This window comes from Chlamydotis macqueenii, chromosome 7 (genome assembly GCF_036417535.1).
Source record: "Chlamydotis macqueenii isolate bChlMac1 chromosome 7, bChlMac1.mat, whole genome shotgun sequence".
Classification (NCBI taxonomy): Eukaryota; Metazoa; Chordata; class Aves; order Otidiformes; family Otididae; genus Chlamydotis; species Chlamydotis macqueenii.
Genome location: NC_141562.1, coordinates 564,477 through 588,332, shown reverse-complemented (window position 1 = coordinate 588,332; position 23,856 = coordinate 564,477). Strand labels below are relative to the sequence as shown.

Below are 23,856 nucleotides of genomic sequence, written 5' to 3'. Positions count from 1 at the left end.
GTGAAGTGCTCTTTTATATCTAGGAAAATATCATATACTTGTGGTACAAGTGTGGCATGTGAAATGACTTCTGTAAACAGTCGAGACAATTGTGCAATATTACAAGCCAAGATTTATTAGCTGAAGTTCTTACTAAGGAGAGGTCTTCTCTGCAAACGTGTAGGCATAATCATCTGACATAAGAAGGGAAATCACAGCTCTATAAACAGTGTAGGAATTGCCTAAGAAAAAAAGAAAAATTCTGTGCAGACACAAATTCTTCTGGATGAAGTCTTTTGCCGGTATTATTGACAATCAGGAAGATGATTAAACTAAATAAATTAAATGATTGTTTTTGGTGGCATAAACTTATTTCCAGTAGAGGACAGCTATCATAGTAGCTATGACAGTAGAGCCTAACCAGAAAGATCGCTGCAAGTGCTTCTTATTTCTGCAGAAAAATGAAGTTTGTGAAACTTCAAGTAATCTGGTTTTTATCCTCTGAACTTCGTTTACACAAATGTTCTGATTGTGTTGGTAAAGAGTGGCTCTTTCAGACACCTCTGTCAACTTAGAGATGCTGTTTAGTTGATTTCATTTACACTGTCAAGACTTCTGCTGAAACGTAATTGCAGGAATAGTGATTTTAAGCCTAGTGATTTATAAGGAGGGAAGTGTCCAGATAAGATTATGAAGACTTAATTTAAAGAAGAGAGACAGAGAATTTTCTTCCTCATTTACAACAGACAGTCTCTCTTTTGTTTAGTTTTTGGTGGTGCTAAGGCTTGTTCAGCAAAGCGCCTTAAAAGATGTGAGGGCACTGTTGGGAATCTGTCTTTATCACACCTTGCTTCCTTTCTGTGGTCTCTTGAAATTTCCTTTTCTTTAGTAGTATACAAGATGACTGCCTCTCTTCACTGACCTTCACATTGGTTTTAGGACTTTACTATTTTATATTTCTCAGGAAAATTAGGACAGATTAGTTAAAACTGATGTCTGTGTCTTCAAGTATGTGAAACTTCTGTGAAGGTCTTTAACCTCAAAAGTGATGCAGTTTTAATTTGCTGTACCATAATCTACTCCTGAATTTGAATATCCATGTGGAGGTATGATGCACTTTGGTTTAATAGCCCGGACTGCACAATATCTAGAAATTAATTTAGATTTAAATATCTTATGGTATGTATTAAAAAAAATATACTACCTATTTCTGTTTTAACACCAGGTGTGGTGGTTCTTATTCTTCAATAAAATTGTCTTTCTCCGTTACCTTAACCATATTTAGAAGTATGTTAAGCTAATTTGTATTGAGATTCTCTTTTGCCATAGTCACAACATATTCAGAAATAATTAACAGGCAAGTGTTTTGAATTGACTCGTGTCCTTTGTTAACTTTCTTGCTGTCCCAATGTAGAGAAACCCTTAAGTTGATTATTGTGATTTGATATATGCAATCTGAGTTGAGTAGCTTGCAGTGACATTTCCTTAAATTTTGAGATGTCTTGAGAACCATGCCAGTTGGTAGACTGTCTAGTGAAGGAGACACAGATTTGGTGTGTATGTAAGTATATTTATTTTTTACAAACTGACCTCCTTACTTCAAGAAATGACTACATTGTTGTTCCAATGCTATGAGAAAGTGGTTTGGGAGAGAGGTGCATTGCTTGCAGTAACCAAAACTTTTTATTTATAGCGTCTCTATCTATTTGGCCAAAGTCATAAGGAAAATCCTTGAAGAATAACTCAAGAAGATTTCTCAGAAATGCTTTCTAGACTTTCAGCCTTCTGTATTGCGGGAAACATCAGTTGTCAAACAGTTGAATCTTCCTTGTGTGAACGCTTCTGTTAGCTTCTGGACCCAAATTTATTGCTGGAGGTTTAGAAACTTGATGGTTTAATCTACAGAAATTCAGGTACTTGCAGAAGTTGATGGACTGACTTCTTCAATCTGGAAGAAATATTCCATACTGGGTTTATCATCCAGTGTGGGAAACGTTAAACCACTGGATTTTTAATATTGAGTAAATTCCAGCAACAACTTCAGTTAATACCTGCCTTGCCATTATCTGGCAGGAATTGTAAAGATCTGGACCTCTCCACTTATGTTACAGGTGGCAGCCTCGGGAGCTCTGATTTTCCAGGGCATGAGAGAGCTTGGCACTACTGCTGGTTCCATATTTGAATGGATTCCTATGGACCGTTAGACTCAAATTCACCAGGTGCTCACCAAACCTCCCTTCGAACCTGTCATGAAGAGTTAAGTGTTCTCTAGTACCATCAAAGTCATCTTCTTTGGTGTGGGAGGTAAAGTGAGATAAATGCACTGTCCATCAAAGAACTGTTCCTACATTTCTTGGATAAAATCATCTTGTGAACAAACTCCAGCTACATAAAGATCAAATAAACTTTACATTTAACCTGGGATATCTAATTTCATTTCTGGGACGTCCAAAATTGATTGACTGTTACTTACTTAAGCAGGGTATTTTCCTTTTACGTTAACAAATGTGCTGTCCTCCTTACCTCTGCCCCTTTTCACTGTGATTACTAGGAGAGTTGCAGGCTGCTAAAGCAGGTGTGTCCAAGTGGAAATCTGTGAAGAAGCAGCTAGAGAAAAGAAAACAAACAATGACATCTCCCAAAATGCTTATGGCCTGTTATAACAGGGCTGTAGCTGAGAAATAAAGCCTGTATGAAAGAAGTCTAAGACAGCTAAGCTAGTCACCTCTTCATTACGTTGTTAAACAATCCATTATGGAGACGAGTATTTCAGTGGGACGAGTATTTGGTTTGGGATTTTGGGGTTTTTTTTTTGGTTTGGGGTTTGGGTTTTTGTTGGGTGGTGGGTTTTTTTTATGATATATTTATTATCTTGTAGACAGTGCTAATTATTCATGCTTTTCTTTTATAATTCCCTTTTGTCTGTACTGTTTCTCTTTTCTAATTCCTAGTAGTGTCTCCAGATTGGTAGATATGGCATGTGCATGAAAAAGGACCATTTTGTTCCTTGTCTGTAACCTGACCTTGTTTTACACATATCCATCAGTCTGGAATTTATCTCCCTTCTTTTTACAACTAATAAATCTTATTGCTCTTAACAGGTGTGGTTCTTTTGGCATGCTTCTGCCTTATTTCATGAGGAGGAGAGGAAAAAAATATGCAGAAACTACTTCTCTTTGATATGGTTGGGGTTTATTCTAAAAACACTTGGTATTGATGAATATGTAGTTTAACAAATGTGTAACATGTACTGAATTAGTATTCAGAGTCTTTGTGCTGTTGCCTTTTCTCAAACAGTTAGATAGATTCAAAGAGCCTCCAGCATTTGGACCAATGTGTGACTTGTTGTGGTCAGATCCTTCAGAAGATTTTGGAAATGAAAATTCACAAGAGCATTTCAGTCACAATACAGTCAGAGGATGCTCATACTTTTATAGGTGAGAGTATGCTATGATCTATTTGATGTCTTGATGCTGACTCTTGCTGCATATTTTAAGAGTATTTTTTTACTCATAGTTATTTTCATTTCACAGCTATCCAGCAGTTTGTGAATTTTTGCAAAATAATAATTTGTTGTCAATCATTAGAGCACATGAAGCACAAGATGCAGGGTAAGTACTTTGTGTCCAAGAAATTATTCACAGTGTAAAAGAAAAATTAATTGCTCATTGCTGTAAGATGTAAAATAATCTTGTTTGGTTTTTGCAGTTATAGAATGTACAGAAAAAGTCAAACTACAGGGTTCCCATCATTAATAACAATTTTTTCAGCACCTAATTACCTGGATGTCTACAATAATAAAGGTAAGAACTTGTTATTAACAGCTGTATGTAATAATAAAATAAAAATGTCTTACTAAATAAGTAATCCGATATCAACAGTTTTTTGCCAGGTAAGAAATTAAAGGATGAAAAACATCCATTAATAAAAGTTACATTATGAAGAAGAGCACAAAACATAAATTATGATCTCCTATAAGAGTACGTTGAAGCACAAGTGTGGGCAAATGTTTTCTTTTTAAAAATTGTTGCTATTTAGTACATATGAACATATCACCTGGTGCTTTCCGGTCAGGCAAGGCTTTCCTGTGCTGTGAGTTTTCGTTCCTGTGGTTGTCTTTAGTTTGTGAACTAAGTAAGGAAGGGAGGAAGCACTGATCACCAGCCTATGCATAAGGTAGTTTGTGTATCATGGCATCTGAGAGTCTAATTCTGGACAGAAGAAATTACATGCGGATGAAGTCCAAGAATATGAATTATGGTAGGTACCTTGCTGAAGAAAAACAAAACCCACTGTGCTTATAAATAGGTCACTGTAAAGAAAATGAGACATGGAAAGTGTCTTTTGTGATGGTACAGGCCATAATGGCCATGTATGGGAAATCAAGAAAGAGCAAGTACTGGTGTAAAACAGAAGGAATTAGTTTTTGTCCATCCTCTGCTTAAGATAAAGTTGCACAGGGAAAGCGTGCTTAATAGTATGGAGAAAGATTTACAAGTCAGAATTACAGACAGGAGCTTAGCTGTGAATTAATATTATTCATGGATGAGAACAAAGTTCAACAACAGAAATAATTAAAAATAAAGCCTGCTGAAATTTAGGCATGACATTAAAGTATGTATGTGATGAATGAATCTTCAAATGTTCAAATAGTGTTTCTTTGAAACCAAGACCTCTTTTCTACTAAATACATCGCTTTTTCTCCCACTCACCTCTGAAGAACCACCCCCTGCAATCCATACCACTTATGCAGGATGATTAACTCTGTAGAGAAGATGAGCTGTTGTTACTTGCAGTCACTGTAAAGTAAAGGGGGAATTAAAATAGGTTCAACTGGCTTTTTACATTTTTTTCACAATGTATGTGGATTTTGCATTTTAAGAATCCTTTTTAAACATCAGCTATTCCCAGTGTAATGCAAGCTAAGTATGGAGAAATACAATGAACACTTATTTAGCTTCAGAATGCCTCTATTTTTCTGTTTTGTTTCTCTGTACTTTCCCTTCTCCCTAGTCTTCCAGATTTCTTTGGTTTTACTCTAGGCTTACAATATGGGAAGACATACATGAAGAATAAAACCTGAATCTGGATATACTGCTGTTCTGAGTTAGGGTTAAGTTAAAGTTGCTGAAATTACACCTTTTCAGAACCTTTTAAAATCTTTTTTCATTATAGACCTATTGTAGGATAGTATAGATCTATATTGACATGTAACAGTACCTTAAACTGCAACATGTGCAATAAAAATCCAAAGTTCTCCATTAGAAATGTGTCCTGTAAATACTGTGAAAGAAAGAGAATGGAGTATCTGGGATTATTTTGTCTATAGTATAAAATGGAGCTATAATAAACCTGTGACTTTAAATCTTGCAAGTACCACAAATATAAACATTCTTTCCAAAATGTCTGAATTTTATTTTAGCTGCTGTATTAAAATACGAAAACAATGTGATGAATATTCGTCAGTTCAATTGTTCTCCTCATCCTTACTGGCTACCAAATTTTATGGATGTTTTCACATGGTCTTTGCCATTTGTTGGAGAAAAAGGTAGGCAAAAGTTACACATAAAGGAATTTTTCCTATTTCTCACAGATTGGTGTTGGGAAGTTTTTTTTTATTTTTAAAAATATATTTACCAATGAGAGAGTAATTGCATAATTTTTGTGAAAATGGGTATCTGTATTTGCCTTTATTAGGTAGACGATTTGGTAAAGTTGTTTAAGTGATTTGGAGGGGGTTTTTGGCGTGTGAAAATGCCATTTCTGAGAAAGAATAGACTGCACTACTTGTTCTGCAGGTTTTGATTGTTTTCTTCACCTGTTTCAGTCAAGATAGTTCAAACTACATCTAATTAAGCAGAGATGTTAACAGAAATTATAATTTCCACTGAGGCTATATACCTGCATTGTTAAGTAGCACCTTTGAACTGCATTTGAGGTCAATATGAAAATTGTTCATATTCTACAAAATGCTAGGTTATATACAGTATTAAACTTGTATATTTATAGGTATAACTATGTTGAGATGGTCATGTAAAATTTGAAATTTTCTATATAGTTATAACAGATTGACCTTCATTAAAGATAACTTTTTCAATTATAATTTTTTTTGTACATAAAATAATTTAGTGCAGATCCTCTCTCTTCCCCCTGTTCCCCAGAGTTGATAAGTCTGAATCTGGGACACTGGGACTCCAAGTAGTCGTCAGTTAAAAAGCAATGAGGTTAGAGGCTATTTGGGTCTGTTTAAAATCCTTCCATGACAGGAACTGCTCTTTTTATAAAAGATATCTGGAAAACTCTTTAAATTTCTTTGAAAAGTATTATTGAGATGATGCATTTACAGTAATATAAACCTAGGATTCTAGATTTGTTTATATTTTCTTTGGTGAGCAATTAAACAGAAATAATTTGAATGCTTTTTAGCGTAGTTAACACACTCAGCAGATTTTAAAATTTTTAAACGGAGGGCCCTGACACTTGAAAGGAGATTTTTGTTTGTATCTCTCTTACCTGATGATGCACGAGGTAACATTTTCAACAGCTAAGGCTTAATTCTGTTTATTTTGCTTTTGTTATGATGCTGGTAATGCAACACCCCAGTACTGTTAAAAAAGTTGCTCATTAACCCACTGTGTGCCTAAGACTGCTGGAATCATGGCACATGTAATTTGTCTTGCCTTTGGACAAATACATGCTTCCACTTTTGAAGAAGGATACAGTTGAACAGATATGTTGAACAGATCAAAATCAGAATAATTTGGTTTGTGGTTTTTATTGTTTTTCTTTTCATTAGAGAATAACTCCTTATCAGGAGTGGAGAGGAATACCATAGCAGATAACACAGGGATTGTATGAATTAGTAATGAATAAATGTAGACAGCAACTTCTGGAATAGGTTTCTGAACACTCTAGGGGGAGAAGTTTGATTGTTTTAAGAAAGAGTCTGATACATATGGGAACGATTGAGTGGCAGAACAGAGAGACTCCTGGAGAAAGAAAATACAAGCTTTCTGAGACGAGTTTGTGTATCCACTATGTCAGTAAATTTGAGGGGAATATGAAAAGACGTGTAGCTTGCACCGTATTTATATCATAGTATTTTTCTGCTTAAGTGCTTCTGCTACATGCCTGCAGGTGCCAGGAATGGAATAACTCTCATTTTAAACCTAAATTTGAGCAGTCAAAATGTTTTCATATTTAAATAAATTTTGCATAAAATTTAGTTCAAATACTTATCCTAATGTAAAAATACTAATATACAAGAAGAGACTTCTTATCTGAAAGAACTCCTTGTGAGACAGAGAAAGATCCACTGTGTTCTTTGATTGTTAGGTCGTATAATTTTTAGCTGCTTATTTTTCTGAGCTTTTTAAGTTCTGTGACAGTGTGCATCAAGAAAAAACATATTTTTGAAACTAGATTACTGAGCAATGGCTATTATGTGGGGAGTTTGTTCATTATAGTTGCTGATGACTAGTTACATCTTGTGTGCATGGAAATATTTAAAATTGTACAGAGAATGAATTAAGATTTTTTTTTTCCTATACAGTAACAGAAATGCTGGTGAATGTTTTGAGCATTTGTTCTGATGATGAACTGATGACAGAGGGAGAAGATCAATTTGACGGTAGGGGTTACTTTAAGATATATAAATCTTTTTACTGGTAATAACTTGTTAAACAGTAGTTGACTTAGACTGGGATAACATTATCTGGGATTTGAAGAAAATTGCCTTCAAGTTTTTTTAGATAATGACAGTGTGAGAGGGCAGAGAAGGGAATTGTGGTTTTGTGATTGTAATAAAGAAGCAGTAGTAATGGTATCTTTTGCAAATATTCATGTGTGATTTCTATTTAAGACTGAAACTTTTTATTGAAAAATCTCATAATTTCTTGGCACTTTAAATTTAAAACATACTGAACTTACTTTACTAATATTTAGAATAAATGTATTAGAAGATCTTAAATTTCTTAATGATTGCTCTTCAATAAAGAGTTGATATAGGTGAAAGATATATTTTTTTTATGGCAAAGTACTATACAGAAAGTAGGAAGTAAAAGTGTAAGTCTTGGTGTTTGAGTTTAAAGCATAACAGGAGAACTTTTATATGTATATTGTATAATATGTATTTATGTAATGAATTATAACATCTTTCTATCTTGTAAACTATGACACAGTAGATTGTCACAGAGATGTTTGTAGCATGATGATTAAGAAGCAACATTAACATGAAGACTTAGCATATCACACTTTGTTTTGTTTTTTTACAGTAGTGCTTAATGTCACACATAAAAGTTTCTCAGACTTGCTTCATCTTACCCAATAACAGAACTGATTTGGTGGGTTGTTTGATGATGGGGAGGAGGAAGAAAAGTTACAGCAACCTTTGAGGAACACTAAAGATAATTTATAAAGATATTAGAGACATGACCTTATTGTTAATGTGTGATAACCACTGTGTTCAAATTCAGTAGCAGAATACTGGTGTTCTAATTAGCTGTGTGTTTTACATTGGAATGCCTTGGTTATGAGCCACTTGAACTTTGCTGCCATTTAGATTGTTACCAGAAATGTGAGAACTTAGAAATAGTCTCAAATGTGATCTTGCAAGCAGTTAATTTATGTTTTCCATTCAAGTCATCCTACTAAATTGAGCATAAAGCAATTATACCAGACATTTGCAGGGTAGGTTTGATGGTATTCTGAGATGTTAGGATTTAGGTTGTCTGGCGTAAGTGCAGTCATCAGTTGATTGTCTTAGTTACAATAGTTGTAGTTTCCTAATTTGAATTATTTTATTCTTCTGTCTCGTTTAACAATTTCTTTGCTTGATGCATCTCTTAATTCCACCTAGGTACTGTCTACGCTTTATCTTTCTATGTGAATGGATTTTTTTTAACTGTTGACTTTCAAGCTTTCACTTGTTTATCATCAAATTTTAAAATACACTCAACAATTCCACTTCTTGTTCAATGAATGCATTTTTAAGTGTTGCAATTTTCCATTTTATTTTTTCACATTTCTTCTCCATTCCTTCTTTATTACCACTGCCAAGTTAAATATCTTTATTTTATTTGTCTCACTCACCTTTTTCTCCATTGTTCACTTCCTTTTTTTCTGGACTCTCCATCTGAAGAGCGACTCATATATGGCAATAAAAAAGGTACAGACCAGACAGAGTAGGAATGTTTTGAAATATGACTTCATAGAACCTGGCAGTATAAGTATTAATGCAGAAAATACCTTTCTGTTCAAGGACACATGTAGCATTTTATTATTATTACCCATTTTAATGGGATATTTATAAAGGCTTGTGTATTTTGGTATCCGAAGTCGTATTCCAAGACATCTGTCTTTCTGTGCATGATTTTTTTTCCTTCTTTCTTCCATTCCTCTTTTTGTAGAATTTCATTCTTTACCTATTTCTAAAATTTTATCTTTGGTCCTGCATGTGTAGGAAGCGTTCAGTTGTCTGTCTTGCTCTTTAATAATTTTATTGTGAGCTTTTTTTAAGATTGTGCATGGAATGTGTTTATACAATGTTCCAAAACCTGATTTGTATAGTACTTTTAGTTTCCTTCAACTGAGATGTCAAAAAGATACTTTTTGATTGTATGTGCAGTTTTGAAGATGGCTGGGTGCAAGGTGTAAAAAGAAACCTCCTACCTTAAATTCATGGTCTATCACCTGTTTTTTGGAAATTCCAGGGTAGATAATTCTGTGCAGAAAAGTTCTTCTGGCCATTACTTACCTAATAATCAATTTGCTCTTGTATAGATTTGTCAATTACAGAGAGTATATCTAATACTGGGAATGCATTAGATTATAGAGATGTTTCCGAAGGTTGTGTGAGTTCTTTGGGATGTAATAGTATGAACGTTTCAGAAGTTGTTTCTTGTGCAGACACTGGGAATGGAGAATGTGAGAGTTCTTTGTCATATCTCCTCTAATTTAGGGTGTAATCAAGACGTTCTTCTGCAAGCAGATGCCAGCTTACTGTCTCTTCTCTGAACTAACCAGGATTCAATGGCCGCATTAGTGCAGTGCGGCAGCCTGGAAGTAATATGTTTGGCCTTTTGGCTTCACTGTGTTGCTTCTGGAGGGCTAGGGCAATGAAAGATCATGTTAAAACGAAACAAAACCAACCAGACAAAAAACCACCTACCAAACAAACACCGAAACTACCCAAAACCAGCCTTTCGCCTTTTAAGGCACAAGGACCTTCCAGAGTTGAGATACGTACGCTAGCCCTGCCTGAAATCTTTTCAGCCTGTGTTACAGCTCTGCAGCAGTGTAGTCCTCAAATAGGTGTAGGTGGAAGGAAAATTGAGGGACTTGTGGGGAAAGATTGATGGTCCCTCGTTTAGCCCTAGCCTTTTCAAAAACTCTGAAAGAGTCCCCTCATTCCAGATCCTCAAGTTGTTATTTAATGGTGTTCAAAGAAAGTAAAAACTTCTAGAACTTTAAAAATTAAAAGTTAAGATTTAAAATAAATTATTTTCAGTAAAAACTGGATGTTTTGGCCTGTCTCATTCAAAGTTTTTCCTAAGCCTTCTAGTTTTTGTCTTTGTGGTTTTTGGTTTTTGTTGTTTTTTTTTTTTAATTTGGTGTCTGCAGTTCATTAAAGTTTTTCCTTTGTCTAAAAAAGCTTTACTTGGTAGTTCCTGGCTTTTTCATTTCATTTAAGTGGATTGGCAGATATTTGTCATACCTTGAGATACTTTTGTTGTGTTCATAGAAAGGTTGTCTCTTTGCTCCCTTTTTTCTTTGTCCCTATTGTACATTTTCCTTCTTGTGTGGTTTTGTTGTTGTCGTTGCTCCTGTATGCCTTGTCTTTTGTATTTTATTCGTTTAGTGTTCAGGGTGGAAAGTCTACCCGCTCTTGTGCAACAGAAGGCCTTGCATTCTCACAGCTTGATTGATAACTCTCCCTTCACAATGGCTGAGGAGAAGTAAGGATTTTAGTTTTGATATCTCCTCACCTACCTTTACTGTTTTAGTGGATTTGAGGAGTCAGTAACGAAAAGGAGGATGAGGGGACGAATGACTTTTACTTCTATACATTGAAACAAACCAGCAACACCTAGTGTTGGACAAGGAGCTTCTGTTTTTATAATGTCAAGCAAGGCAAAGCTGGCTCTCCTTCCCAATTACAAGCCTCCTTTCAGAGTTTTGTCTTCACTTTTATCTGTCACAAATGGTATCTCTTTGCTCTGTGGAATATGCAGTATTTACTCCAGATCTTTGGTATTTGTAATTTCTGCAAATGATGCAAAGCTAAGATGATAGGGAACACAGAATTAGGTGGTATGGGCGGTAACATTGCAATTCTTTGGCATTTTATTTTGTGGTTTTTTTTGTGGATGTGTGTTGGGAAGTTGACATAAAAACAAACTACTGTTTTCTCTTGGACGACTGTGTAAGAATTAGGAACAGGTCTTTATTTTTTGTGGCTTTAATATCTCTTTGGCTTCTGTTTTGGGCTGCATGCCTACATCTTGATATACACAGATGTCAGTGAAGAATTCCAAATGTAAAATTTAGGCAAATGAGTTATGATAGTAACTACACTGTAGTGGTGGTAATTCAGATGCTTGCTAGCTTTAGCAAATCACTGTGAACATCCTAAACTTTCTTGTGTGTGTTTTGTGAACACAGAGGTGATGATGGTTTTGATGGCATTCTGAAGCCACGATTTTACAACTTTGTGCCCTTAAGTGTTTGTGTACTGGCCTCCTGTGAAGAGTACTGAACTTAAACAGCTGTGTTGAATTTTATGCCCTTTAAAATGGTGGCCCTGTAAATACTCATGAGCTTGAGACTCTCTCTTATTCCATTGAAAGTAGGTACAGCTGCCGCACGGAAAGAAATAATCAGAAACAAAATTCGTGCAATTGGCAAGATGGCAAGAGTCTTCTCTGTTCTCAGGTACTTGCATGACTTCTACATTCCTAAAACTCCCTTCTAATGTATATTAGGAAAACATATATCTGTTCCAGGATAACAGATGCCAAACATTTTTCAGGGAGATCATTGTGCATCAGAATCTTGTTTGGCATATTGATGTACCCCATTGAGGTTGGTATTTTTGGTTAAAGAATATTTTTAAGTTATTTTTGAGACATGTTTTGTGAAATTAGAGAACATGATCTTTAGTTTACAAGTTATTTGTCCAGCCATTAACTACAAGTGTTGGAAAGACAATACCAAAGTAGAGATATTGAAATCAAGGGTGTAATGGAAGAGGACAGGAGTGGCTTGGAAAATTTATATCATACCAGAAGGTTGAGGACTAAGGTTTTTTTTATTTCAGATTTTTGTTTGTTTGTTTTCAGCTTCTAAAAACCACCACTTTCTTCTGCCGGACTACATCTAGAGATTTCATGATGACATTTACCAAAAATCTATAGTTTTCCACAGACCATAACTGTTCAAATAGGGGTAATTTTAAAGTTGGTATTTCCTAAAGCATAGACAGTTTGAACAAAATAGTGGATTGTTTTATGGCACTGAGATATGCTTAGTACCCCATGAGGCATTCAGTGCTAATTTCAAAGCTAATGAGCCTGCATGTGAATAATTACTCAGAATCTGGTTCAGAAGTAATCAGTGTTTATAACTCTTAAGCTCAGGAAAGACTGGTATGGAATAGAAATATTTTCCCCTTTCTAGTTGTTTGAATTTGAATTTACATTCAGTCCTGACATGCATAAAGCACAGCAAAAATAGGCTCTCCCTCTCCCCATCCTTTATTTTACTTTAATGCATATTTTCATGAGCAGATATTTAAGAGTTTGTTGGTTTTTTTCACACCAGGGAGGAGAGTGAAAGTGTGCTGACACTCAAGGGTTTGACTCCCACTGGAATGTTACCTAGTGGAGTGTTGGCTGGAGGACGACAGACCCTGCAAAGTGGTAATGATGTTATGCAACTTGCTGTGCCTCAGATGGACTGGGGCACATCTCACTCTTTTGCTAACACCACACATAATGCATGCAGGGAATTCCTTATGCTTTTCAGTTCTTGTCTTAGCGGCTGATACAAGCATAGTGTTATGTGTTAATCAGGCAATGTGAAATGGATACTTAACCAGGGTATAAAACTAAAAGCAAATAAGTTCAGCAGTGTCAGGCCACATTTTCCAGACTTTGAGCTTCTTAGTTTACAATTTTTCAGGTGGCACAGATGCCTCAAGTGGGGTGACCTTATAGATCTGATATTGAGGCATTTGATCATTACAGATACAAAAATGGCAATGTAATTTTGTATCATTACTTGTCTGCTTTTCATTAAAATGGTTTTATTATGGATGTGTTGGTATCATCATTGACAATGTCAAATACTTGTTGATATTAATATCAGCTACAGCTACAGGCTGCAGAGTTCCATATTACACTCCATTGATAGATCGAAATGTGCTATGTTTTGTACCCTGGTAATTAATACCAAAGTTTGTTCTCTATGTTGTTTGTCAAATGTTCTATGTATAATTGACCTCCCTGAATTGTCCTTGTAACATGCTGTTTCCTTCCTCTGCAGATGTAGCTGCTTTCTTAGATCTGTCTGTCTCTCTCTAGGTATAGATGTATGTCTGTATAAGTGTTAAAATTAAACCACTATCCCAGACACTTGTCTGTCTCTCGATGTAGAAGCAATGTTGTAGCACCTTGTTTTTGAGGTTTGCTGCATTTGCTGCTGCACATTGTCTGTGCATTTTGAACAATAATGTACTTGAAAAATATTAAGTAATTGTTATAAAATCAGTTGAGAATAAAGGGATTGAATTTAAAACTTGTAAATAAATCAAAATAAAGGGTGTTATTAAGTGTGCATATATTTTTTGCATGAAAATAAAAAGAACTCTATACAAAATATACCTGTAATCTGGCTCATTGAATATTTTGTAAAAGGCTTTTCTTCTCTTTTTTAGTTTGTTGAATCATGGGATCATATTTTTCATAAAGCCCATACATGATTAACTAGGCTTAGGGAGAATGCGATGAGCTTGACCAATTGTATTAAAAAAAATGAAGTCCAGGTTTCTGTTCACAGTGGTGGATAATTAAATTATACCAGTCTGAAACTGGACTTAATATGATCAGCAGTCTTAACATAAATTATTCAAAGACTTTTTATTGGCCATCTTCAGGCTTTAATGTAAAGTATAAAACTTTTATGGGACTAGAAAATTTTGTAACTATTGAAAGACTGTGATATGTGAATACCACTTTTTGCACAATCTTTTTGCAAGAGTAGCTGCTTCTCTCATTTTGTGATTTAGGCTGTTTGAATTTTTTAAATTTTCTATGTAGTTTTTTTTAAAGCCTTTCACTACATTTTCTATTAAATGATCAAAGCTGTTTTTTTAATAGCTTTGAAAGATGAATGTCACATTTTAAGTCGTTTTTCAGTGGACATATAATGTCTACAAGTAAGTTTATATGTCCATTGTATGTATGTGATTGTTTTGTGAATGTCTATAACAAGAAATGGTGTATGTTTCCTAATCCATCCAATTATTCCAAAAGCATATGTTCCAGTTTTAATTTTCATGGTTTAATAAGATACTTTATTATGCTTTAAAAATGAGTCTGCATTCCTCCCACTCATTTAACAGACTTTTATCCATGTTGCATTACAAATATCAGAGAGGATCAAACTGACTAGAAAATGTTTTTAACATAAAACATATGACTTTCTTCCATTACTGAAAATGTGGGACATTTGGAAAGTACGTAAAATGTGTTTTGGATTTTTATGGGTGTGGTTTTTTTGACTAGAACTTTTGATGGCAATATTCCTTGATACACTGTATTAATATACCTCATTTGTTTTAGTCACGTTGATTGTTCAATATAGCTTATGCCAACTGTTAATTCTCCTTACACTGGAGTAACTTCTTTTTACTGATAAGAATTTTATTGTTTCAGTCTTCAAAAAGTAGAAGTTTTCAAATTATTATACTAAACTGTAAAGCTAGAAGTAAACTAAAAACAAAATAAAACTTGCTAATTGACACTTTCCTAAACCATCATAGTATCAGTGAATTTGTGTTCCTGGCAAAAATATGGTGATTGATAGTATAGTAGGATTTCATTTAATTACTTGTTGAAGTATATTGTACTGTGTTGATCAATATACTGTCGATTAGTTAAACTAGTCTAAATTTGAGAAAATAAAAGAACATAATATTAATTGTAGGGATTTTTATTCTGTTTTTTTTGTTGGCTTGAAAATTCGTAAAATTGACCTGTATGTCATGGGTTTTCCAGGTTCAGTCTTACAAGTGCTCATTTTTCAGTAGCACACTGAGAAAAGATCTAGTTCTGCTGGTTGCTATTAAATCTATAAGAAGCTTTGAAAGCTATAAGAAATTGGAGTGAATATCTACAATTCCTTAGAGAGCTGGGCTGTAATTTTTTTGTCAAGACAAATGTATGCACAGACATGTAAGTCACCATTAAGGCAATGCATATGCAATTTTTGCATATATGTCTATTATAATTATTAATGTCAATAATACATTCTGTACTAAATCTTAGCAAATACCACTACTGTTTCAGGAATTTGTTCAGCCACAGCTTCTGTCTTTTGTGAGATTCTAGCTATTCTCAGAGAAGAAGCTTGTTGGTATTGACATAATGCAGAGTACGGCACCAGATGCATTAGTCAGTCTAATACAATGCCATTATGGGCATTGTTGCAAAACAATGCAGTCCGAGGGTGAAATACAAATTCTAACTGTACTGAAAGGGTTAAGCAAAGACAAGTCAGTTTAAAAAGATAATTTTGGAAAAAAAGTACAAAACTACATCCTATGGCAGAATACATGATTTCTGTTTTCCAGAAATCTATGGATATATATTTGAAAAACAAATCATAGGTTAATTTTAAATAGCTTTACTGTGCTAGGATAAAAATAGACTTTGGGAAACTGTGGCTTTTGTATGTTTCTAGGGTTTTTTTAAGGTAGATTTATGGGTTTTATTATTTATGTTGCTTGCATTATAGTAGCTAGAATATTAAAGACCATATTAAGTACTGTTCTTTAAAGTAGCATTTCCTAGTGACTTATTCTATGAACTGAATAGTCTATGAACTGAATCCAACAAAATTATTTTCCAAATTGAGTCAACATCTGTTAAAAAAAACCCCAAACATCTACAGCCTTATTCAGCAACATACCAAAACACAAGCCTAAATTAAAAATCGTAAGTTCTTCCATGGTAATCAGTTGAACTAGCCAGACACATCTTACCTTTAATTGCTGCCCTTGCAATTAGTTAGAGAGGCAGTAAGATAGATGTTTGGTTTTATGTTGAAAGTTGGCAAGGATTTTGTATCAGATCTGTCCCCTAAGAAGTGCAGGGGGGGAGGATGGAATTGAGGATGGAAATACCATTGAACCCTGTTGCTTAAAATTTGCTCTCAAGTCGAGAATTTTCTGAGCAAAGACTTCAGGATTACCTGTTATGTTAGTATGGTACAGTGTTTATTTGAGGTTTAATAGGGTTTACAAAGAATATAGTTTTAATTTAGATGTACCTGCAAAAAAGAATCCAACAAAATTATTTTCCAAATTGAGTCTTTACAGTGTGTGTTTTTTAAGTGCTTGTATTTTCCAGTCAGTTTGTTCTTTTATGTCAAGTTGAAAATTATCTTTTTTCTTAATTGTGATGTATAATTCCAAGATCTTTTTGGAGTAATAGTACTACAAGTAGAATTAAGTAGGAGTAAATTTTGAAATTTGTATTTATGACCAAGCTACGTAATTTACAGAGATAAATCAGTATTCATGATCTTTTCAGGAAAAGATTGAAAACAAAGACTTCACAGGTAACAGGAAATGGTGGAAAGAGGTCGTTTTTTTAAGTAGTTTTGTATTTGTATGGCAAATTGATTATAGTATGAAAGTATGTATTAGATGACTTTCTAAAATAATTCTTAAACTAATTTATTTTTACAATTTAAGAAAGTTTCTTTCCCTTAATGTAAACATAAGTAACCATCTATTGAAGTGGATTTTTATTTAATTCTGGAATTGCTCTTATCTCTGTAGATTGAAGTCCAGGAATTTTTTTAATTTATTTTTTTTTTTTGTGCCATGGAATGTGCAGTATGTAAAAATTAAAATGCTGCATTACCCTTAAGTATTCAACATCATTTTAGTAGCACTTAATGCAAGTATCTAATTTTATTTATTTCTTTAGAGTATCTCAGTGGAAATTATAATTTTATGCAACAGGGAGTTGAAGGCATAGTGTAGGCAATTGATACATAACAACTTAGCATAGGCAATTGAAATGTTGCATCGGTTTTTGTTGTATCAGAAATGAGAAGTTACAAACTTAATTCGCTTTAAAGAATTCTATTCTGATCCAGTGCAATATGTTCTTATATAGCTAGTGTCCCTGATATTTGCTTGAATGCTCTGTTACTCTGAGTTTTGTTGTTAACAATATGTATCAAGCACTGCACAAGTAGATTTACCACTACTTATGCTATTTTTGTTAATATTTCTGAAATTGTGGTATTTGCAACATGGCACATAGTAGGAGAGGTAAAAAGTTGTTACCTGTATTGAAACTTAGCTACAGTTTAGGTTGTAGTTACAAAGTGGTTTCTTTAGCAAGTCTACCTTAATAAAAAGTTATTTTGATTTTGATATCCTAATGACTTTGTTAAAGCTTTGACTTCTAGAGCTAAAACAATTAGGAAAGGTGTTACACATAAGAAGTCACAGCAGTTGTCATGGTTATTTAGTTTGAAAAACAACTAGTAAGCTAGATTTTTTTTCATATTCACCTTTTTCAAATTCAACCACCAAGACTGTGTTAAATCCAGACTTCTTCCTGCTGTAGACTATGTTGTCGATTCAACTAAAAAATTTATGAGACTTCATAAATATTACTTGCTAGGTTTGTCTTTTATGGTTTAAATTTCACAGTTCAGTTCTCAGAGACACCCATTTTAGCTTAAAATACAGTGAGAAGTTGAAGTACTAGTTAAACTTCAGGGAGCTAAACGTAAAGAGAAAAATTATTTCTCACTATTAGAACACTGCTAGTGTTATTTTTATAGCGTCCTTCCTGGTAACTTAATGAAGCTCACTAATGCATTTTAATCTTGAGAAATAGTAGTATCAAATAGATTTTTAGTATTTTTTTAAGGTGTTACCACAACTTTAAAATCAGTTGAAATTTTGTTGCTCTCTTGAAAAAAAAAAAACCAAAACACAAAAACCTTATAGAATAACACCAGTTAATTAGTGTTGCTTTGATATCCTTCTAGCTGATAACTTGTATTAGTTAAAATTTAGGAGAAGTTTCACTTAAACTTAAAAACAACCCCCAAAAACCTTAATTATCATTTTAACTAACTGTAATCTAATCTGGCATAGCATACTATATTAAATTGATCATTGCCTTTTCTGCTGTGCGATATTACACTCTTCATCTTTCTCATTCATTTTGCATGCATCTGCTCACTTCTGTACAGCCACTGTAGAGGCAATTGAGGCTGAAAAAGGTATGATCAGAGTCTTTGCCATTGGCAGAGATCTGTGGTGTCTGGGAGGGAATTCAAAAGTACTCTGTGTGGGTGTGTTTTACTTTCAACTTGCACAAGCAGAGATGAATCAACTGCATTGATTCATCTCTTTTACATGTAACATTCATTTCTGGCTTTAGGATGATGATTATCTTTAATATTTTAGGGAAATTCTTGGGGTTTCTTGGTCTTTGTTTGTTTTTATTAAATATGCAGTAGGTTTTTGTATAATAGCATGTTGTGATACGTGGTGTTGTCTTGAAGTCCTTAGAAATGGTAGTGTTCAGTGTTTTTTTTCTGCATTCAACTGCAAGGTTTTGTTTGATTGCGGGGGGTTGGTTATATGTGGAAGGAGGGTTGTTTATGCATGTCTTCTCATAAAATCTATTTTAATGGCTTTGAACACTTTTTTTTTAACTTTCCGTAACACATATGGTAGTGCAAGACGTATAAATGTAATTTTTTTTTCCTATAGATTTTGAACATAATTTGTTGACCAAATTTATTCCCAGTATATACGCCAGCCTGCTGGTATGAGGCATATTAAATTCCATGGATTATCAGTGCTTCTGTGCTAAATAACTTGTATATAAATCTTTTGCTAGTGGTATTGAGCGAAAGCCATCAAATTATTTGGTGTTCAGAGTATTCAATGTCAGATTGTTGTCTTTTCTGAGATACTTTAATTTCCTCTTGCTCAATATTCCGTGAAGTGAATGGCAAACAGCATAGCAGCTGAGAGAGCTACCTTTGGGGTTTTTCAGATTTGGTCACAAAGCACCATTAAATGACTGTATTCTTTGTTTTTTAATTAAGGAAGTCAGACCTCAAAAAATGTAAACAAGTGCCGTATTCTGTTCTCACACACATGTTCAAGAGGTTCTGTTGTGAGTGGAAAGCTGTACTTAAATCTCCGAAGAATTATTTCATCCCAAAGACTTCAGTCTTACTATGTGGTCAACCATTTTCAGGTCTAAATTGAACTACAGGCCTCATTCATTAAAATAGTCAGTAGCAAAATAATACCTACTTTAAATACATTTGTATTTAAGTGATACCATTGTTTAACCACAGCGCTAACTCAGTGATTGTGGTTGTGTCCATTTCTGTCCCCACGTGACTGGCACAGAATGTGAACCACATCCCGCAGTTTTGCCTGCATGAAAACTGCAGGATCCGGCCATCAGTGCGAGTGCAGGATGTAAATCTACTCTTACTTCTGTAACCCTTTGCTGCTTTGCTTCCACTGCACTTGCTGTGCTGCTTAGATCTTACTGACATTCCACCGAAGAAAAGGGGGATGTTACGATAAGCCTGACGCACTGGGCAGCAACAGCAGTTGGTGTTGATAGCTGGCCATGCCAGGGACACACAGAAGCAATCAAGTGGGCTTAAACCTCTTGATTCCTACTTGCAGAATATTTGCCATACTTTGTTCTTTTTTGGTACAAACTGAATCATGATTGCCGTTGAACATTTCAGGAAAGCAGGTTAGAGAAGCTTTTACTAATATAGATGCAGAGCCATAAGTTTCTTTGGCTGATTTCTTACCTGTTTTTAAACATCATTTGTTAGAAAAAGTATATGCTTTCAACTTATTTTTCCATTACTGACATATCAAATTTGCATTTTGTTAAGCAATACGAGGATTCTCTCCGCAACATAAAATCTGCAGTTTTGAAGAAGCAAAAGGTTTGGATAGGATCAATGAGAGAATGCCACCAAGAAAAGATGCTCTTCAGCAAGATGGTATTAATACTATAAACACAACAAATGCCAATGGAAACAATGGAACTGGCAACAACAATGCACAGTGACCACATCAGCTTCTGGTTTACTCACTCATGTCTTGCCTGAGAATTCCTAGATTACTGTTTTTTCATGTGACAACAGATGAAGTAGCCAGGGGGATTGCTTGAAGTGACTACTTAATATGAGGTGGAAAACCATCTGAATTGATCCCGCTGAAGAAAGACCATCATGCTTTTGAGACAACAGCCCCTCTCTTTACTGGTGACCCGACCTCCTGGGAGCGTGCCTCACCTACTTACACAAGTCCATCACTGGCTGCTGAAGCTTCAGAAGAGATCTGGGGAAAGAATCGGGCTGTTATCACTAAAGCACATCTAGACTAGCATCTTATGCTTATCGTTGTCAACACTTTTAAGTTTACAAATGGGATTTTTCTTTCAGTAGAGGTAGTTTGTTTGTTTTTTTTTAAATCAGACTTTCAAATACAGCCCTAAGAGCTAACTATTTATTAATGGACATCAGTTTCATGAAATGTCTTTAAAATTATAGATTAGAATGGTCTTAAAATATCTGAGGCTGCAAAAACTGTATTTTAAATAGAAAGAAAAAATGCCAAAAAAAAAAAAAAATCTCAGTTGGTCATTCTTTAAAATGCTGACCTCAGGTTTACTCCTTAGATGTTGCTAATTCTATATTGTATTCACTGTATTTTTTAGTTACAGCTTATCAGAAGATTTCTATGTAGGAATGTTTATTACTTGAACACAGATTTAAAAAAAAATATTTAATTTAGAACTTTTTTTGCCCAGCTTTTTCAAGAGTTTTCCCCACCTTGAATTAAAAAAAAATATTATATATACTAATTTTAAAAGTAAGAAAAATATGGAAGTGTTAATTTTAAGGTACTTTTAATTGAACTTTGTACATTGTTTAAGTAATTTTTGATTCATATCAAGTCTGTAAAGCTTGGCATTGTATTTTGTGTATGCATGTTTTCATTTTGCAAATATTTAATATATAGACCTATGATGTACATCTATAGGTTACCTAGATGTTATGGGTACTTTTAGTTTATTGTGAGTATTACGGTTGCATAAATAGCTAATAATCACTGGGCTGAATAGCTGCAAGCTTTTTATTATTTTTAAATCTGTAAAGGAAACTGAAACTGTATTGGACATACTTTTTGTTTAGGCAAAGCAGCGCGTAAGCAATTGCTCTGTTCAACTGCTAAGGCATTAGTGAAAGTGTAAACTTGAGACTGCATGTATTTTGGTATCTACAGGACTGCTTGGTTAAAATAAAAATTGAAGCCCTGTGCTAATTTGTTCACAAATAATGGACTGTACTGATTGCCACTGTACTTTGTTATATATTTTGACATTTGCTACGTGTCCTTCTCATCCCCTGGAACACAACTTGAAACTTCTGTCACTAGAGTTCATCTCCCCCCCCCCCCCTTTTTTTTTTTGTTTGCCATGAAGTACAATCTGTACATACCCCTAAGTTGGAAATTTTATGCATGTTCTGAACTATTCAAGTATTTTATAAACAGTAGCACACAATAAATTTTGTGCATGGGCTGCGGCTCCTATCATTGTGTATTGGTTTTATTTGGCATACGTAGGTCTAATCTGACCTTGAAAGACTCTTCAAAATTTAAGCTATTGAAAAAAATAGCCTAAAAGGTCAGATTTAACTTGCAGAGAACTGCTTTAATGTAAATGCTATTTCATTTAACTGTTATCACTGCTTCTTTTTTTTTGCTTTTGAGTTCTCTTTCATAAATAAAATAGCTAGATATCTTCTGTCCACTAAACTGGACATCCATTGTTGGTTTATACAAGCTTGTAAGAGAAGTGTTAGTTGATTCTAGCAAGGCTGTTAAGTATAGCTGTGTCTTGTGTGTTGGTTTGAACTAAACGTTCAGGACATCAGTGTGTATTGGGGCTGCTTTTTGGGCAGAGTGGGAGTACTGACTGTGTTGACAGTCAATGTAGATACTTGGTTGAGTCTCTGATACCTTCATTCTAAAGTAAGGACAAGCTGCTGAACAGGATGAGAATTAAGATAAAAGATAATAGTAAGTGACACACTATTGCTAATGGACTTCTAATGTTTGATTTTACTTTATTGCAGATGCATTCTAATTGGAAACTCTTCTCAAAGTTTGACTGCAGAAGATCAAGTTAAAAAAGGGTAAGTGTGTTTTTTGTTGGTTGGGATTTTTGTTTGCTTGCTTGTTTTTTAAATCAAGCACCCCAGCACTAGCAAGATGCATAGTCTATCTATGATGTCGTATTAGAGCAGAGCAAACATGATGAACATTGTAATGGTTCCTTCCTCCTTGGAAGTGCTAGTGGAAAATCTCTCAACCTCACAAGACAGTATCAGATCTTAGTTGTGATTAGTACTCTGACTAGCTGGAGTTGTGTATGCAGACAAGGTAGAGATTCAGTCTTTGTCTGGAAGGACCTCATTGTAATTGGAGAGAACTGGTTCTGATATTTGTATGTCAGTAGGTGCCCAGCTGCAATGATGCTTGCTTCCGTGAGGATTCCTTTGCAATATCTGTTTTGCTTCCTTGAGGATTCCCTTGCAATATCCGTGGATACGAAGGCAGATATGCAATAAAGGAAAAAAGTTTCTCGGGCAGTTGTTGTTGACCTGATTTCTCTTCTCATGCTGTGTGTCTTCTGTCACCCTTTAAGCAAGTAGTCAGGTAACAGGATTATATCTGTGGGTTTTCTTTGTTTGGAAAGTAGGTACTTATTTTTTACTACTGTGTTTCTTAAAGGTGGAGTCTGGAGCTGTCTCTAATTCTTGCTTTGTTGGGGAGAAGAAATTATATCCTCCCTCCCAGAAAACTGTAAGTAGTTTGCTCGTTTTCTGCTTTCAGTGGTTTAAGAAGGAAAAAAAAAAAAAAGGTTTGTGTCCTTAGTCTGTTCCTGGGTAGGGAGGGGAGGGTGCTTGGAAGTAGCTCTGTCAGCCAAAGGACACAGGTAGTGAAAGCTGTGAGAGGCGTGGCTGGGTCCTGGTTTGAGTGGCAGCTCTCCCTGCCGTGCCCTGGCCCCGGGGACAGACGCCTTCTTCCCTGAACTGCTGGGTCAAACCATCGTCTGTGGTGCTCTCACCTGCAGGGCACCGGCCGGGAGGAGGAGTTTTCAGAGGCGGGCTGAGGGGTTCTGAATGTCCTGAGAAGTGTTAATGCGTTTTAGTGAAACTGAGAAGCAAAAGTACAGAACAGGATGGAGTCAGGCTCGGGGGGGCTCTTGAAGGGCCCTCCCCGTCAAGAGGGACTTGTGCTGTTGAAAAACTTGCTGCCACCTGGTGAGCCACACAGGGAAGAGCAGCCTAGCTCACAGAGCCGGCCTGTTCAGTTTAATGGCAAACGTGCACCTTCACCACCCAAAATTACTGATGGTGTCAAACAACGGTTTTCCTTTCAAAGCTTATTAAATTCCAGCTGTGAAATGGAAAAATTGCTGTAGTAATTTCTGTTGAATTATGAAGATTGGCCTCTCTAGCAAAAAGACAAACGGTTGGGGTTGGGGCTGTTCTAGAAAGAGGTAG

General features: G+C 35.0%; 1 protein-coding gene across 9 annotated transcripts in view; it reads left to right on the top strand.

Moving 5' to 3' along the window:
• PPP3CB (protein phosphatase 3 catalytic subunit beta) overlaps window positions 1-23,856 on the top strand; it is a 51,313-nt gene that overhangs the window by 22,600 nt on the left and 4,857 nt on the right. Inside the window, exons 6-15 of one of the 9 annotated variants that reach the window (XR_015259077.1) lie at window positions 3,277-3,416; window positions 3,513-3,590; window positions 3,688-3,782; window positions 5,402-5,527; window positions 7,532-7,609; window positions 11,826-11,910; window positions 12,799-12,896; window positions 22,423-22,482; window positions 22,806-23,000; window positions 23,081-23,152. Coding sequence is in view for 5 of the 9 variants with exons in the window: in XM_086752340.1 (XP_086608466.1) it covers window positions 3,277-3,416; window positions 3,513-3,590; window positions 3,688-3,782; window positions 5,402-5,527; window positions 7,532-7,609; window positions 11,826-11,910; window positions 12,799-12,896; window positions 18,481-18,510; window positions 20,170-20,348 (909 nt within the window). In the remaining 4 variants the exon portion in view is untranslated. Of the gene's footprint in view, window positions 1-3,276; window positions 3,417-3,512; window positions 3,591-3,687; window positions 3,783-5,401; window positions 5,528-7,531; window positions 7,610-11,825; window positions 11,911-12,798; window positions 12,897-18,480; window positions 18,511-20,169; window positions 21,878-22,422; window positions 22,483-22,802; window positions 23,006-23,080; window positions 23,153-23,856 lie in introns of those variants that run through there. The other 8 variants (XR_015259075.1, XR_015259076.1, XR_015259074.1 and 5 more) reach the window with 8 other exon arrangements.